General features: G+C 40.7%; 1 protein-coding gene across 1 annotated transcript in view; it reads right to left on the bottom strand.

Annotated features, from left to right (window-relative positions):
- The window catches only part of LOC147733302 (receptor-type tyrosine-protein phosphatase eta-like), a 526,406-nt gene that overhangs the window by 182,812 nt on the left and 327,318 nt on the right, over positions 1–16,276 (bottom strand). Inside the window, exons 15-16 of the mRNA XM_086956289.1 lie at positions 4,656–4,667; positions 4,480–4,567 (exon numbers count right to left, since the gene is read on the bottom strand). Coding sequence (XP_086812415.1) covers positions 4,480–4,567; positions 4,656–4,667 — 100 coding nt within the window. The remainder of the gene's footprint in view (positions 1–4,479; positions 4,568–4,655; positions 4,668–16,276) is intronic.

Consider the following 16,276-nt stretch of genomic DNA (forward strand, 5'->3'; position numbering starts at 1 on the left):
ACACAAAACATGTGCTAGTGCTGCTTATTGTTGATATTTTTTTCATTTACATTTTTCTTTATTGTTCACATTTGTAATGATACTTACATTTTAGTCTTACCTTTTTATAATATTTTAAGTTTTTAAGTGATATATGTTTTTGTTCATATATACAGTTCCTGAGTGAGTAGTAAAATATATATATATATTTCCGCAGCAGGACTCATGCCGCCAATATCCAAACAAGAGTTGAGCCCTTCGATGGAAACTGCCTCATTGCATCAGATAATTTGCATCCATTTCATTCGGGGAGCAATAGCAGCTGAAGACACAGTTAACACGAGCAGCATCCCTGAATTCTGGTTCTTGTAGTGCCCGACTTCTCTCAGTGGCAAGTAGTAAAAGTTATAAAAATCCCAGTGGGCTGATGCAACATGATGTCTTGTGTCCTGGTGTAATTAAGCCACTCCCGAAACTGGTTTGGCCAGAAAAGGGATGCTGCTCGTGTTAACTGTGACTTCGGCTGCTATTGCTCCCCGAATGAAATGGATGCAAAATCTCTGATGCAATGAGGCAGTTTCCATCGAAGGGCTCAGCTCTTGTTTGGATATTGGCGGCATGAGTCCTGCCGCGGAAAAAGCCCTGCCGCTTCACAGCGGACCCGTGATGGCGCACTTGGGTGCCATCACACGAGGGAACATCGGAGTCCTAGGAGCAGTGGCTTAATTACACCAGGACACAAGACATCATGTCGCATCAGCCCACTGGGGATTTTATAACTTTTACTGACTGCCACTGAGAGAAGTCGGCACTACAAGAACCAGAATTCCGTGCTACACGGACACGCCCACTGGGGCAGGCACTTCATTAAGGGATTGCACTACTACATTCTCAAGGTATGCAGAGGCCATTGAGAAAGGGATACACTCCCGAAACCGGTTTGGCCAGAAAAGGGATGCTGCTCGTGTTAACTGTGTCTTCGGCTGCTATTGCTCCCCGAATGAAATGGATGCAAATTCTCCGATGCAATGAGGCAGTTTCCATTGAAGGGCTCAACTCTTGTTTGGATACATATATATATATATATATATATATATATATATATATATATATATATATATATATATATATATATATATATATATATATATATATATCTCAACAATGCCTTCAGTGGAAACGATGAAGCCGCACACCAGCAGTATTCTTTTAAAGGTTAATTTATTCTTCAATCCATTAGTAAACACTGCATACTTTGTTCACGGTTAATTGGTCACATCATTTTTTTCTTTTTTAGGATAACTCTGACAGGAAACCCTGATTACGGCATTTCCTGTTTGCTGTCAAGACTAACCCACTGATTTATGGGCTATGTAGTACTCAAACTTTAAAACTCATTACAAATATAATTACACCAAAAACTCGATCCTAGAGAAGAATGCATTGATTCATCTAGCAATGCCACAAGGCTATTTTCCATTATTAAACGGCAATCGCATAGTTTCACATTCCAAACCCATTTTGTTCCATTGCATTATTCTTATCAACAGAGGCATCAATAAAGTTTTTTGCTATTGGTCTATGTCTGGAGACATTTACACCTTAATTCCACCTGTAACATATTTTTGTACATATTTCTGTACAGCCTTCTTTACCCGACAATATATATGTTTGTCCCAGTTTCAGATTTTTCACCATACAGTATTTTTTTGCCTTTCCTTCTTTCCGGTCATGGCCCATTTTTTAGCCCTCCAGTGGGCATTCTTTGATTGAGCCTCTTATTCCTTCCTCTTTGATCAATTCATTTAATATGTTTAAGCCTGTTAAATACTGTATGGTGAAAAATCTGAAATTGTTTGCCCACTGTCACGAGTGATGTAATATGTGACGTCATCAGCAGTGCATTGCGGGGACGCGAGTTTAGTTAGCTGAACTAACTATAACGGGGGAATTTCACTGGTTTTGTACGAGTGAAATGTTCAACTAACTATACCGCCCCTGAAACCTATGGTTTTTACAATGTATTTCCAAGGTTTTTTAACTGCTAATTTCAAACTATAATGTGCCTGAAACCTATGTTTTTTTCAGTGAATTTCAAAGGTTTTTTAAATGCTAATTTCTAAGTATAACATGCCTGAAACCTATGGTTTTTCCAGTGAATTTCAAAAGTTTTTAAAATGCTAATTTCTAACAATAACGTCCCTGAAACCTATGTTTTTTCAGTGAATTTCAAAGTTTTTTTAAATGCTAATTTCTAACTATACCATGCCTGAAACCTATGGTTTTTTCAATGAATTTCTAAGGTTATTCAAATGCTACTTTCAAACTATGCCTACAGAGGTAGGACATGTGAAGAAAGAAGGAAAACACACAGAAAGAAGCAAAATAAATGCAGAAAGAAGCAACAGAAGCCCACAAAGACGAAGAAGTGCAGGAAGAAGCAAGACAGGTGCAGAAAGATCCAACAGAGGAGCAGAAAGAGGCCTTGTTGCAAAATCATCCTGTGCCTTTAGGAATTACCTGTTAATATTGATGAAATAATAAAATGGCGCTCATGTTTGCGCTTACGCGCTTGTCCCTTTTTTTGATTGTGATGCACTAATGAATTGTTTTTTAAACATGGCCTCTTTTGGGATGTCAGTAACACCGAGGAAGGCAGTTTGCCGAAACACGTTTGTTACTTGCTGAATAAAGTTTTTCAAGGGCCCCGTGAGTGCTGATTTGCTCTGCAACTGGAGAAAATAGAGCGTGAATATATATATATATATATATATATATATATATATATATATATATATATATATATATATATATGTATATATATATATATATTTTTTTTTTTTGGCGGTTGGTACAGGGCACACAGCAAATTAAAAAAATAGCACCAGCAATCGGGTCCACATCGTCTTTTTCCTGAGCCAAGGGATGTGTGTGAGAGACAAGTAACTTGGATAGGTTACTATCTGAGAATTAATATATATAGTAATGTAACTACTTTTTACATTTATTAAAAATATTAAACTCCAAGCTATTAATATAAATACAAGCAAAAATACATAATTTTAGCTTACACACACACACACACATATATATATATATATATATTAGCCACCAAGAAAGAATTATTGTCCGCACTCGCTCAATACAAAATTATTGTAGGTGTAGGGGGCTGATTGTGAAGCTTTTGTTTAAATAAAACCCTAATTTTGTATTGAGCGAGTGCGGACAATAATTCTTTCTTGGTGGCTAATTATTAGCAGGGGGACGTTCATCCCTGCTGTCCGGCACCACCCGTGCAAAGCGTGCACCTTCTAACGAACGTATTGGTGGATAACACACATATATATATATATATATATATATATATATATATATATATATATATATATTAATAGCTTGGAGTTTAATATTTTTTATAAATGTAAAAATGTAAAAAGTACTCACATTACTATATATATTAATTCTTAGATAGTAACCTATTGTTGATGATATTCAGTGCCACCATATTTTTGGCACAATATTCTTGTTATTTTACATTTAAAGCATGGAAACATTATATTTTTGTAGACACTATTTTTGACCCAATATTCTTGTGTAATATTATTGTTGTTCTCGATTTTCTGTCACATAGTTCCCCTTATACCATAGTACGAGATCTGTTCAAGATTTGTCCAAAGCTTGAATAATTTGCATCAAAAAAGGATGATCCCATGCTTCAATATTGACTATTACAGAGCCAATCCAGTTGATGTTACTGACCACTTACACCACTAGAGGATCTACATATTGGTTTAAAGCTTATATCCATTGATAAATCCTGAACATTGTTGTGGGCAAGGGTGATAAATCTGCATCAGCTGAATTGTTGTTTTCAGGAGCCTCAGAATAGGGAATTCAGCTATGGCAAAATTAAAAGCAAACACAATAGACCGAGTTTATAAATACTCATACCCAGATCCACGGAGCTCAAAATGCACTGTGTAAACCGTTGCGTTAAAGGCACAATACGCAAATTCCTGATTTGCCATGCTGAACCGTTCCCTGTGGGTTTGGTTGAGGGACATGGCAATGTATAGCTCCTTCAGAATATGAGCTTCCATTAGACCGCCATCTGAGGATGGCAGTCTATGATGGAGTAGATTCTCCCTTTTTCATCAAAAGTAATAATATTCCTGAGGAGGGCCATGGACTGTGGCCCATCTATTTTATCCCTGTGGGTGGGGTTAAAACAATTATTTCGCAGCACTGTTAATACAACGTACGAGTGCTGATGCAACTTGTGATCTGCTTGCATTTACTTCTATGATGTGTATTATCATGTTCTTTGCAATTTATGCAACCTAGCTCACATGGCCGGAAAAATGCCCTTTACGCTTATCCTTGTGTATACATTATCCTCATTACACTTTATAAACGTGGCTACTCCTGAGATGCTGAAAGACAGTCTCTTCTATTTTCAGTCTGAAAAATTGCATTAGAAAATATTCCTTAGAGACTTACTTCATAATCTTCTTCAAATCCCAGATTGGTATCTGCACGCTGCTTCCTAACAAAATCCTCAAAATTTTCAAGTGTTGTTCCTTTTGATCTGAAAATATTTAGCAACTGCAATTTATTGCAGATCCCTCGCATTTCAATAAAAATACATATTTTACGTACACAATTAAATCACTTACCTTTTGAGGCTCCTTTAAAAAAGAAAGAAACAAAAATGTTATTAAAATGCAGAACAAACATATTTACATGATATCTTGTATCCTATTAGTCAAAAGAGGCTAAAATTAATGGTGATCATATGGGAAGAGAGAATATGTTAAACAAATAGAAATACCTCTTTCACGTTTTAGATTTCTTATGCACCTCCTCCTTATATTTCACATGCTATAATACTATAATACAGAGAAACCTGCAATCCATGTATACAATCTGGTCTCTAAAGAGGTCTCGTATGGTTGAGTTCTGATGTAACAATGCCTGCTACCAGAGCGGTAGAGGAGGGCAAATGCAGAACAAGGAACATAAATAAAGCTGCACTTTAAAAAACATAAAATGAAACCTTTTAGTGGATGATCTTTAGTAAGCAGAAAGGAGCTATTAATCGCATGTTTATTTTTTCCTAGCTGTATGTAATTATAAGAAAGACAGAGCGGGTGAATACGATGTCGACCGACACGGAAACTGGACTGACTGACCTTCGGTCGGCGGTCCAGACCTCTTAATTACAATGCAACTGCACATGGTGCAGTCGCAAGCTCCCATTTTCATATGGGAGCTTGTGCTGCGGCGTAAACCGGCCATGGCACAAGCTCCCTTAGGGAAATGGGAGTTTGTGTTCATCCCTTTCCGGTGTGGCAGGCACCTGAGGGTGCCTGCCACATGGTGCAGGGATGAACAGGGAGGGCACCACAGGTGCCCCCTCAGCCCCCAACCGGAGGCCACAGATGCGTCCCCTATACTCGCTCACAGACAGGCTTTCCATGTCGGAAAGCCCAGCATGGAAAGCTTGCCGGAAACTGAGTATCGTAATCCCAAGGGTGGAAAGTCCGCGCTTTGGGATTACGGGCTGGCCTCCGACGGGAGTGAGCTGGAATGACCAGCCGGTTTAATTTCCGACTGCCACCATTGTAATGCGGTGGTTAGAAATTAAACAGAGATGCAGCCTGAAAAGGCCCATAACGATGGTCCGAGCCTTTCAGGCCGCATCATATAAGGCCCAGAATCTCACTGCATGTTTCTAAAAATTCTGATCTACAGCGTTTTTTTCCAAATCTGAATTAAACAGATTGTAATATTTTTTGCAATATAGATCTAACTGATTTTTAGTGTGGTTAATTTTGATGTAGAGATTGCAGTTTTATATTTAATGTTAGCACACATTAGATCTCTTTCATATGAAAGAGCACCACACAAAGGATTTATGTTGTGTGTGGATGTGTTACAGTTGACCATTATTATAAGAAATTGGGGGCATATTATCAAGGACGGCGTTAAACATTATCACTGGTTTAACCGCAGAAAACTGCCGCTAAAGCAGCGATAATGGGCTTGATAATATGCCCTTGAGAATTCCAATAGAAGTACATGTTCTGGTGTGAACATGTGCTTCTATTGGAATTCTCCATTGCATATTATCAAGCCCATTATCGCCGCTTTAGCGGCAGTTTTCTGCCGCGAAACCGGCGATCATTTTAATGCCGTCCTTGATGATATGCCCTTAAATTACTCCTGACTTGCGTTACAAGAATATTGCAAGGCATGTTGGAGTTCCATTACCTGATAAAGGAACTTGGGCTTTGGCCTCATTTCTCTATAAGGTCGATAGCAATATCCTTATAATGTATGGAATGGAGTACATTATTCGATAAATAAATTCAGATGCAGGTTTCATACGAGAATTCATGACTTTTTGTGTTTTCATAAATGCAAATGCAAAGGTTTTGCTTTAACAAAAGTGGGACGCAGGAATATGAGGTCTGCTACAAAAATAGTGCAGAAAAATATCAACACCAATCTGGTTCATAAGAATATGTGTGTGGCACTTGAAAGGAAACTGTATGGCAAACAAAATATTAATCACACTCATCCTGCAAACTATTGGACATGCTCTTCTCTGCAGGGTCACCCCTAACCATTTTGCCTTCACCCTCCTGTTTTCCGAATTTCGTTTTTGCTGACATTAGGACTATCAGGTACATGCATCAAAGGATTTTGCGATCGCAAACGGTGCAAATCGCAAAAATCGTCCGTTTGCGATCGCAAAATCTGCTTTTGGAATGCAAGAAGGGTGAAGGCCCTCGCAATTTGAGAATTCCCAAATATTTGCGAATTCTCAAATTGCGATTGCATTTAAGGAATCGCATTTTGCGATTCCTTAAATGCAATGCATGAAACTTTAAAAAATTGCGATTTCGCAATTAGGGGGAGCAAATTACCATGAGATTGAACCTCATGGTAATTTGTGAAAACTTTGAAAAATGCACTTCCGTGCATTTTTCAAAGTTTCATGTTGTGCACACACATGCCCTAAGGACATGTGTGTGCACAACATATGTGCACATATTGATTTCAGGGGTGCAACAGGGTGTCCTTTGGACACCCCTGCACCCTTGAAATCGCATTCTCAATTTGCGATTCGCTAATTGCTAATCGCAAATTGTGAATGTCTTCCCATTCATTCCTATGGGCCTTTAGGCCCATAGGAATGAATGGGTAGGTATTCCTTAATTGCGACTCGCAATTTGCGAGTCGCAATTAAGGAATATTAAGAAATCACAATGTATTTAGCGATTTCTTGATGCATTGCATTTTGCAATTCCGTAATTGCGATTCCTTATTTTTCGCAATTAAGGAATCGCAAAAAGCAATACAGATGCATATACCTGTATGTTTCTTACAAATGTTTTTGCTAGAAGCCATAATATTAAGACATACAAATTACAACCTAGCATAGAAAGATAGAATAATTAACAAAATGCAAAAAATAAAAAGGGTAATATTTAGTACAACGATGTTAAGAGCTCGATAAAGACAGTAAGACTGCCCGGCAAAAATGCATTTTAATACCAATACATAAAAAAAATTCATAATCAATTGCGTAAAGAGAAATACAGTTTGCCAGGCAGGCACTGCATATCACCTCTGAATTACTTCTTTTCTCAAGATATGCTAGGCAGACCATAAATAGGAGGTAACAGTGCAGACAATATCAATATCATCTATCCTATGCAGGCTTCAGGCCTACCACTGTAGACATTTGCTGCAGTTTAAACATGCTGTTTGACTTGTTAATATAACCCCTTTTGACAGGTAAAAATCTCCCTTTTAAATATTAGTAGCATTACGTAGGCCTTGTAGACCACAAGGTAGGGTATATGGTATTTAAAAGTGGGACATGTGGAAAAGTTTATGTTATCATATCCCTACAGTGACAAGGCCCAAAAAGTTATTTTTACTGTGGCAGTTCTAGCTGTCTTATGTAGAAAACAATAGTGTGGATTAAAATACTAATACTACTAACGGTGAAAGGATCCCCCTAAAAACATAATTAACTAACTATGTTTAATGGTTATTAGAAACAAAATTCAATGGTGAAAGTAGATTTTTAATAACTACTAAGGAAAAGTAACTTGTACCCTTTACTTGCCTTAGCATTAAGGAAACTCATTTGCATTAGCTCTTCAGATACCCTAACAAGTGCTCAGCCTTAAATCATTACTGAATGTGGTGTGAAATTCCTCTCAGGAGGGCCAAATAGGCTGACCTGAATGGGAAGAGATGATTCCTCTAAAATCAACAGAATATGGAAAGTGGGGACTGCGCCCCTCCTTTTGATACCCTAGTGCCAACCCTAAAGCACATGTAAAGGTATCGAGCCCCTCGAAGAGTGCAAACAGGATGCTAGGATAATTCTTGCGTATTGCCTGTGTGATTCCTGAAGAACCTTGCTTTTGTTCTACCAAGCCTCTGCATTTGGGTCTTTTGAGGGTAGAAAGCCTGCTTCCAACAACTGGACTTTAGCGTTAGATGTGGGAGGACACTATGGTTTCCATAGTACACTCTCCTCCCACGAACGCACATCCCTCAGCGCCAAGTTTAGTGTGGTCGAAGACTTTCAGCATCTTGAAACTGCCCTGACACATGGCATTTTATGCCTGTTTGCAGTAAAGCAGCAGGAACAACTGAAAAAGTAGGTCGGTCAGGGCCTGGGATCCTTTATTTCATAGGCGAGAGAGAAGCTAAGAGTGTGGTTGGGGGTCCCTCACCCCAGGCTGGTGAACCCAACAAAGCTACCACTTTGGTCCAAACAGAGAATATCTTGGACCCACCCATTTTTACCAAACACTGACTTACACTCTCGCATCTCTAGATGTGTCTCCTCAAGTTGTCCAACCTGTCTCAGAGCACTGAATTACAAAATCTAGGTGTACTGAACATGCTACAGATGGCATCTGTGACCTGTGAGAAGTACCTGAAGATGATGGACTCCCTTCCACTTAAAATTCAAGGACAGAAAGATCTCAAAGGATCATTAGGTTGACCCCCTAAGGGACTGAAGGAACTTAAAAAGCTAATGAAGATATTCCTGTGAAGAATCCCATCTGCAAAGTGGCAACTGGACCTGGACTGGACTTTTCCGTTCCTCTTTGACAGATACCCTTAGAGTCTCTAATTACTCCCCCTGAGATCCTCAAGCCTTGCAAGTCTACTTCTGTGGTTGTTTAAGCATCAAAAGAAATTTTGGATCTTTTTCAAAATGTTTAGTTTTTCCAGAGCTCAAGGGATTTCACACCAAAAGTATCGGATTAGTAGTTCCACAGTATTAGATTGAATTTCAAGTTTGTCCCATGTGGAGAAGAGCTTTTCCTTCAAAAAACGACAAAAACAATTTTCAGATTGGGATTTACAAACTATTTTTGAATTTCCCTACTTCCAAGCCAGATTGAGGTATATTTACTGGGTGTATCTATCATTCAATCAATCAGGAGTTTTTTAAAGCGTAACTACTCACCCGTAAGGGTCTCAAGGCGCTAGGGGTGGGGAGGGGGGTGCAGGTTCCATTCCATCAAGGAGGGGGTCTGTCGAAGAGCCAGGTTTTGAGGTTTCTTGCGAAGATGGGAAGCGATGTTGTCTGTCTGAGGTGAAGCGGAAGGGCGTTCCATGCTTTGGCCGCGAGGAAGGAGAAAGAGCGGCCTCCCGATCTGGTCTTTCTGGTGCGGGGGACCTCGGCGTAGGAGAATTGGGCTGATCGTAGAGTCCTTTGGGGTGCGTGGAATTTGATCCGGCTGTTCAGGTATGCTGGTCCGGTACCGTGGAGGGCCTTGTGTGCGTGGGTGAGCATCTTAAAGGTGATTCTCGCCTCGACGGGGAGCCAGTGGAGTGTGTGCAGGTGCTGGGAGATGTGGCAGTGTTTTGGCAGGTTGAGGACCAGTCTTGCGATCGTCCTTGGCATCAAATCATTCCCAGATCCATTCTACCATGAGCAATGGTTCTTTGTGCTTTTTTGCACTATTATCTCTTGAATCTTTTTTAAAAAATCCTGCCATATGATTTATCATTTTGCTTATTACATTTTAATTTTCAGTGTTATGTTTTTTTTTTCTTTTTTTTTCCCTCATATACCATATTATGGAATCTTGACAGGAAATAGCATATCACTTAGCAAGTGGTCATCCTATTCCAGCCCTGATGTTATAGACCAATTGACATAAAGGGCCAGCCAGATCCCTCAAGTCGCCACTGTTTTCCCAATCCACTCCATTTCACACCGTAGTGGGGACCCGATGTAACTTTGGAGAGAAAGGAACCCACAGAGCCCAGGAAAATCATAGGAAGACCATTCACCTGTTGCGCCAAGCTACAAGGGCTGCCCAGATTTTAACAAGACTTGTAGTATTGCATGCCATGTCAGATTCGCTTGTAATAATAATATGTTTTAGGCAGTTTCAGAAGGTGGGAGGATTTGGAGCTTTCCAGGCTCTACATATTTCAGGCCTTGCAAGAAGGATAACATAGAAGATGAATCTTGTGGAGGGGTCATTTAGATTATAGTCAGACCTCAATCCAAAAAAGATAGTTCTTGATGAGATTACCAAAGATTTTTGAAGGGTATCTTCCAGGAAGTCCTGAATCTTGATCCAATAGTTTCTTATCTCTGGACAATCAACAAACATATGGAGATCGTCCGCAGCAGGGTGTCTGAATCTTGGGCAAAGGTATTCTAGATTGGTAAATTTAACTAGTTTATTAGGGGTTATATAGACTCTATACATAGTATATAGATGGTTTCTTTTTAACGTAGCGGCTTAACCACTGCCTGCAGGATGGTAAAAGAATCCGTCCATAGATCTTTAATGTTGTCAATGTTTTGATTCAGAGAATTACCCCAGAGTTTTTGTAGCTCCCGATCTGTGACCTTCTCAGCCTCTAGTATGGCCGAGTACCAATACGAAATTTGGCGTTTCCATCTGCCCCTCCTAGATACTAAGTCAAAATTCCATAATCTGGTTGCCCACCATCCTGTCAACTGATAGTACTTAAATCTGGTGAGTGTCCCGCCGGTCAGACTAGAGAGAGCCTCCCAACTCAAAAGTTGCAAATCTTTCTGGAGGTCTCCCCAGTATTCTAGCCCTGCCATCCTCAGGGGCCGAGACAATTGATCATTGAGACAAGCCGGTGTACCGGGAGAATCCCAGATCAGGGTCTGCGATGTGTAGTAGGGAATATCGAGACTTTTCCTAACATATACCCAATTTCTCAACGCTGCCCCCAGAATCTTGAGCCTCACTTTTTAAAAAAACTTCGGATCCCCGAACTTAAAGAGAAAGAACTCTTGTCCCTGTGGTATGTCTTGCAGTAGTACTTTGAAAAGTATGCCCAGAGAAGATGAATCTATTCTATCAGCCAGTAATCCGAAATTTTTAAAATGGAATGAATGGCAATAGACAAGTATGTCTGGAAGAGCCAGTCCTCCTATTCTTAAACTTCTCCTTAGCTATTTCAAGGAGATTCTTGGGGACTTGGTGTTCCAGATGAAGGGTCCTATTTTTCCTTGTAATTTTTTGATAGCTGGTGTGTGAAAAGATAGAGGGATGGTAATAAATATGAATGTTATTTTTCGAAAATGATCATGTTGATCAAGTTAACCCTCCCAAAGATGTTTAATGGGATGGATGACCACCGTTGGAGGAGGGAACAAACATCCTTTGAGACTCTTTCCAGGTTGATTTTTGGTATTCCTTCGATTTTTTGGGCCGAATATACCCCCAAATACCTCATTTGAGTCCTCACTCCTAGTGTCTCTTCCTCTTGATGCCACTCCATAATTTCAGTTTTATCTACGCATGGGCGGAAAATCCGTTCCGCTCGCGGATTTCGCGGATTTTCGGTAAATTCGCAGTCCGCGAGATTCACGAATTTCCCGCAAATTCCGCGAACAGGGATTGGGTCAAAAGTTCAAGCTGACTTTTGTAACTCTTTTAGAATGGTGCCAGCAAGCTGCCAGAGCCATTCTAAAATAGTTACAAAAATCAGCTTCAACAGGAAGCTCTAATAGATAAAGTAAAGCAGGTGCTGCTCAAATTCTTAATTTTACTGGAAATATTGGTCATATCAGCGTTTCCTTGGATGAAACACTACCCAGCTCCCGTCCAAAAATGCTATCTTTCTTTGTGTGTATATGAGGATTTATTTTTTCCCTTTTTGCCCCTACCACCCAACAGACCACCGCCTCCCATGAGGAACCCCCCCTACCTGCTTTGGTGATCTTGTCGCCTATTGGGAATTCACAAGATCTGGTCGGTATCACCCCCATAGTGGAGAGTAGGCAACTAAGTGTAGCTTCTAATGTATTATTATTTTCTATTTTCTTTTTCCCCTCTGATTTTCCCCCATTAGGTGTGTAAAGATTTTTAAATCTCTTTTTCTTTCACTTGATACTATACTGTGAATTGTAAAGAAACAGAGAAAGTAAAGGAAAAGGCAAAGAACATTCTACTGAGAATTTTCTCTCATTAAAAGGAGAAAGGTATCAACTTCTTGAGGTGAAAAGAAGTTATGCGTTTCGTTCCTCCAAACTACCTTTAAAAATACCGGGAATTTCATTTGGACCTGTGCGCCCACACTTCTCAGATCAGGCATCCTGTTCCCTAACTCCTACTGCCTTTGTGCTGTAGCTTTTCCCACATCCGAACGAATTAGATATTTAACGGAGTCAATCTGAAGTGTGGTATCTGACAATGCTCTCCCCAGTATCAGCTCCTTTGTTGTATAGGTAAGAAAGTTAACCAGGATTTTCCTGGGAGTTTTCCTCTTGGTGTATAGTCTGAAAGGATCCCTATGAGCCCTCTGGATTTCTGACTCGAGATCTATATCGAGTCTATCTTTTAGGACTCCCTCTCTAAGGAGTTTACATATTAGTGACTTAACCTCCCCATTCTCTGCCCCCTCTGGAATCTTTAGGAATTTCAGATTATTTCTTCTAGACTGGATCTCTAGTCTCTCAATATCCATCTGGAACGTTTTATTCTGAGTTTTAAGGGTTGCTAATTCCCTCTCATGTCGTGTAGCTCCTGAGAGCAAAGTCACCTCTTCTTCCAGTACACCAGTCTGTCTACAGACATCGTCGAGTTTAGCTTCTAAATTGGAGCACTTCTAATGGATGCTTTTTTGATTAGCCTCAGAAATCTTGAATTTAGATAGAAGGTCCCCTCTCAAGGTGTGTAGGAGTGACCCCAGCTGTAGGAGGCCACTACCTGAATCAGCTGATGCCGTCTCCAAGGAGCTGCCATCGGCCTTCCCAACCACTTCAGCGTCCATGGGGGAGGAAGAATAGTGCACCATTGATGGAAGCATTTGATGGTTGGATACCGCTTTTTCCAGAGGGGCCCGCTCCTCTACTTCTGGGTCACATGTTAAACAGACTATCTGTTTTCAGCAGATGCAGAATGGAGTGCAACAACCGGGGCTATAACTTGTGTAATGGAGGTAGGGGTAGAAGTGAGGGAAAGGGGAGGAGACTTATCCCCTTTGGAGACAGTCATCTGCTCCATGATTTTAAAATAGGACTTTAATGAAGGGGTGGGTTTTGGCTGGGGAGGACAATTTCTCAGTTTTTTAGGCTCCCCTAACATTATGATTTTTTCCTTCTTCTCTTTCTTTATCCCCCGGGGGTAAGTGGAACTACCTCCGGGCCCACAGAAGCATGTAGTGGGAAAAGGCCAGTTTTTTGTAAATCGGAGTTAGAACGAAGCTGGTATCTGTTCTTGGCGGACAGTGCAGATGTCGGGAATACAGGCTCAAGTGTCACCCACTCGCCTTTCCTACCACCTTCTAGGTCTAAAGCCAAAGATTCCCCCTCCACTCTGGGACAGGCAGGTCGACACGCGTTGAAAGCCTGTTCTGTAGCAAAGTCCATCCCTCTGCACTGTAATAATTGAGGGGGGGCAGCGACTGACCCAGGTAACTGACAAGGACCACCCGATAGACCTCCTAAATGCCAATCTTCTGCTGTACTCACGGTGTTTGCAACGCTGCCACAACTCTGAAACAAGCAACCCCGCTTCCCCCTGACTGATCGTATATAGGTGTCTCCATAGGTGGGCGTTCAAAAACTAATCCTCGCAAGTGTTGTCCTCGTCCTCTGCCAATGTCTTGCCCGGCATTCTCGCCGATTTTCCAGCCTTTCGCCAACACCCCTCTCCACTTCCGCCTCCACCGGCTTCAGATCAAACACCACTCCCATTGGGGAGGGCAGCCGCTCCCTCAGGGTCCTACCGCCGGGCTCTTAGTTCTCGCGCGGTCAGGGCCATATCACGGTATGAGGAACGGGGAAAGGAAAAAAAAAAAAAGGGAACATGTAAAAAAGATGCTACATGTAAAGAAAAAAGCTCTCGCATCTGCTCACCGTTCAGCTGCCATCCACGTACTGCTAATAGCACATCTAAAGGGGGGAATCTCCCGACCAAACTGGAGCTCCCTCAGCCAGCGTCAGCCCGCCGTCATGCTCCTCCCAAAACGCCGCCAGCCTTTCCAGTGTTATGGTTTTGACTTCATCACTGTTCTGGTATTTCTGAATGCTTTATACCTTTTCTCTGGGTTAGGCCTGTCTGCTTTGTGCCATAGCTACTAGGGATTGAACTAAGGCTCAGGTTACAGAAGTCTTTACCTAGACCCAACATGCTAGTGCCTTTATTACTTGTGGCAGACCTTAATCCTCCCAACTGATAAAGCACTTTCTCACATTGTGATATTTATTGGGTGTGATAAATACCAGTCCATTTTTGGGAAATAGTATGCAGATGTCGGTGTTTACTCTACCAAAATCCTCATGTTCTGGTAAATACCGTTTTCTCCCCTGATAAATATCTGCAGGTTTAACCTGCTGATAATAATCACATAAGCAATAATTTCAATACGTGCAGAAAGAGGAGTTCACACACATATCATAATTAATTGGACCACTCGTAATGAGGGCTATAGTCTCCCTCATATGCCTCCACAGTCTTGTAAATGTTGCTGGGTGCGGGGCAAGATGTACAGAAAGTAAATTGCACGTGTTGCTTACAGGCTATTTCCATCTTCATGACCAATGAATTCAGTATTTGCAGGGGAATGAAAATGCAAACTAGTAGTAGCAACTACTCCTGGCATACGTTTATGCCAGCCTAAAACTAAAATAGTTACCATAGGATGGAAGAGAGGAAAGGTCTGATAATCCTCTTGTCACTTGATCACTGATAAAAAACAAAAGCAACAGCAGCCAAACGTATGAAAAATATGCAAGGGGACCTGTCACACATTCGAGTAGAGGAAAGCAACAAAGGTATGAGTGGAATGCTTGAAATATTCTCAGTCACTGCAAATCACTCAGGGTCACATGTCAGTCCATCATCTTCTTCTGTGTTCCTGTTCAGAGGGCCTTGGGCTGGTAGTTCTGGTTGGAGCGTTCGTATTGGAGCAGGAGCAATACTGATTGGCTGATCTCGTTTGAGGTGACATGGTGAGCAGAAAATGAAACAGTGGAATGCAGTCCGAGTACCAGTGGCTGAGATTAATTGAAGCATTCCACCCATCACTTTTCAATTTTTCTCTGTGCAGCATATTCAAGTATGGTAGTGTCCGTGGAAATTAAACACAGTAAATTGAAATCTATAGGCTACAGTATGATCTATCAACCAAGGGTGGAATGTTATTGTGCCTAAAGTCAACTATTATCTTATTACAAAGTTTAGCACTTAGTAAATGGCCAGATTTTTTAAACTGTAAACCGAGACATAAAGAATGCACAATGACTTGATAACTATAGCATTAAAAAAACAGATGCAATGGCGATATTGGTATGAGTGGGCTTGCTAATATGCGTTATAGAATTCCAATAGAAGCCCAGGTTAGACGTGTAGGACATCTAACCTGGGCTTCTATAAGAATTCTATAACTCATATTAGCAAGCCCAATATCGCAGTCTTAGCAGCAGTTTCCTGCCGCTAAAACCGCGACCATTTTAATAAGGTTCTTGCTAATATGCCCCTTAGATCTTAAGATCAATGTAAATAAAGGGAGTAACAATGACAGCAATGAACATCCAGAACTGAAGCTACATTAAGCATCAGGCAATAAAACATTTGATATAGATGGCAAATGTCACACATCTATTTTTTTTAAAGGCATGTGTCAGAAGGTTGTATGTTAGAATATTGTTAGCAAAAATGTTGTTTGTCAGGAATGTCTTGTTCTAAAATGATTTCACAAAAATATAGTCCCATTAGATTTAGATTTTCTATTATCAACTCCAACCAGTTGA

The sequence above is a fragment of the Lissotriton vulgaris genome, chromosome 2_1 (genome assembly GCF_964263255.1).
Source record: "Lissotriton vulgaris chromosome 2_1, aLisVul1.2, whole genome shotgun sequence".
In the NCBI taxonomy this organism is placed as follows: Eukaryota; Metazoa; Chordata; class Amphibia; order Caudata; family Salamandridae; genus Lissotriton; species Lissotriton vulgaris.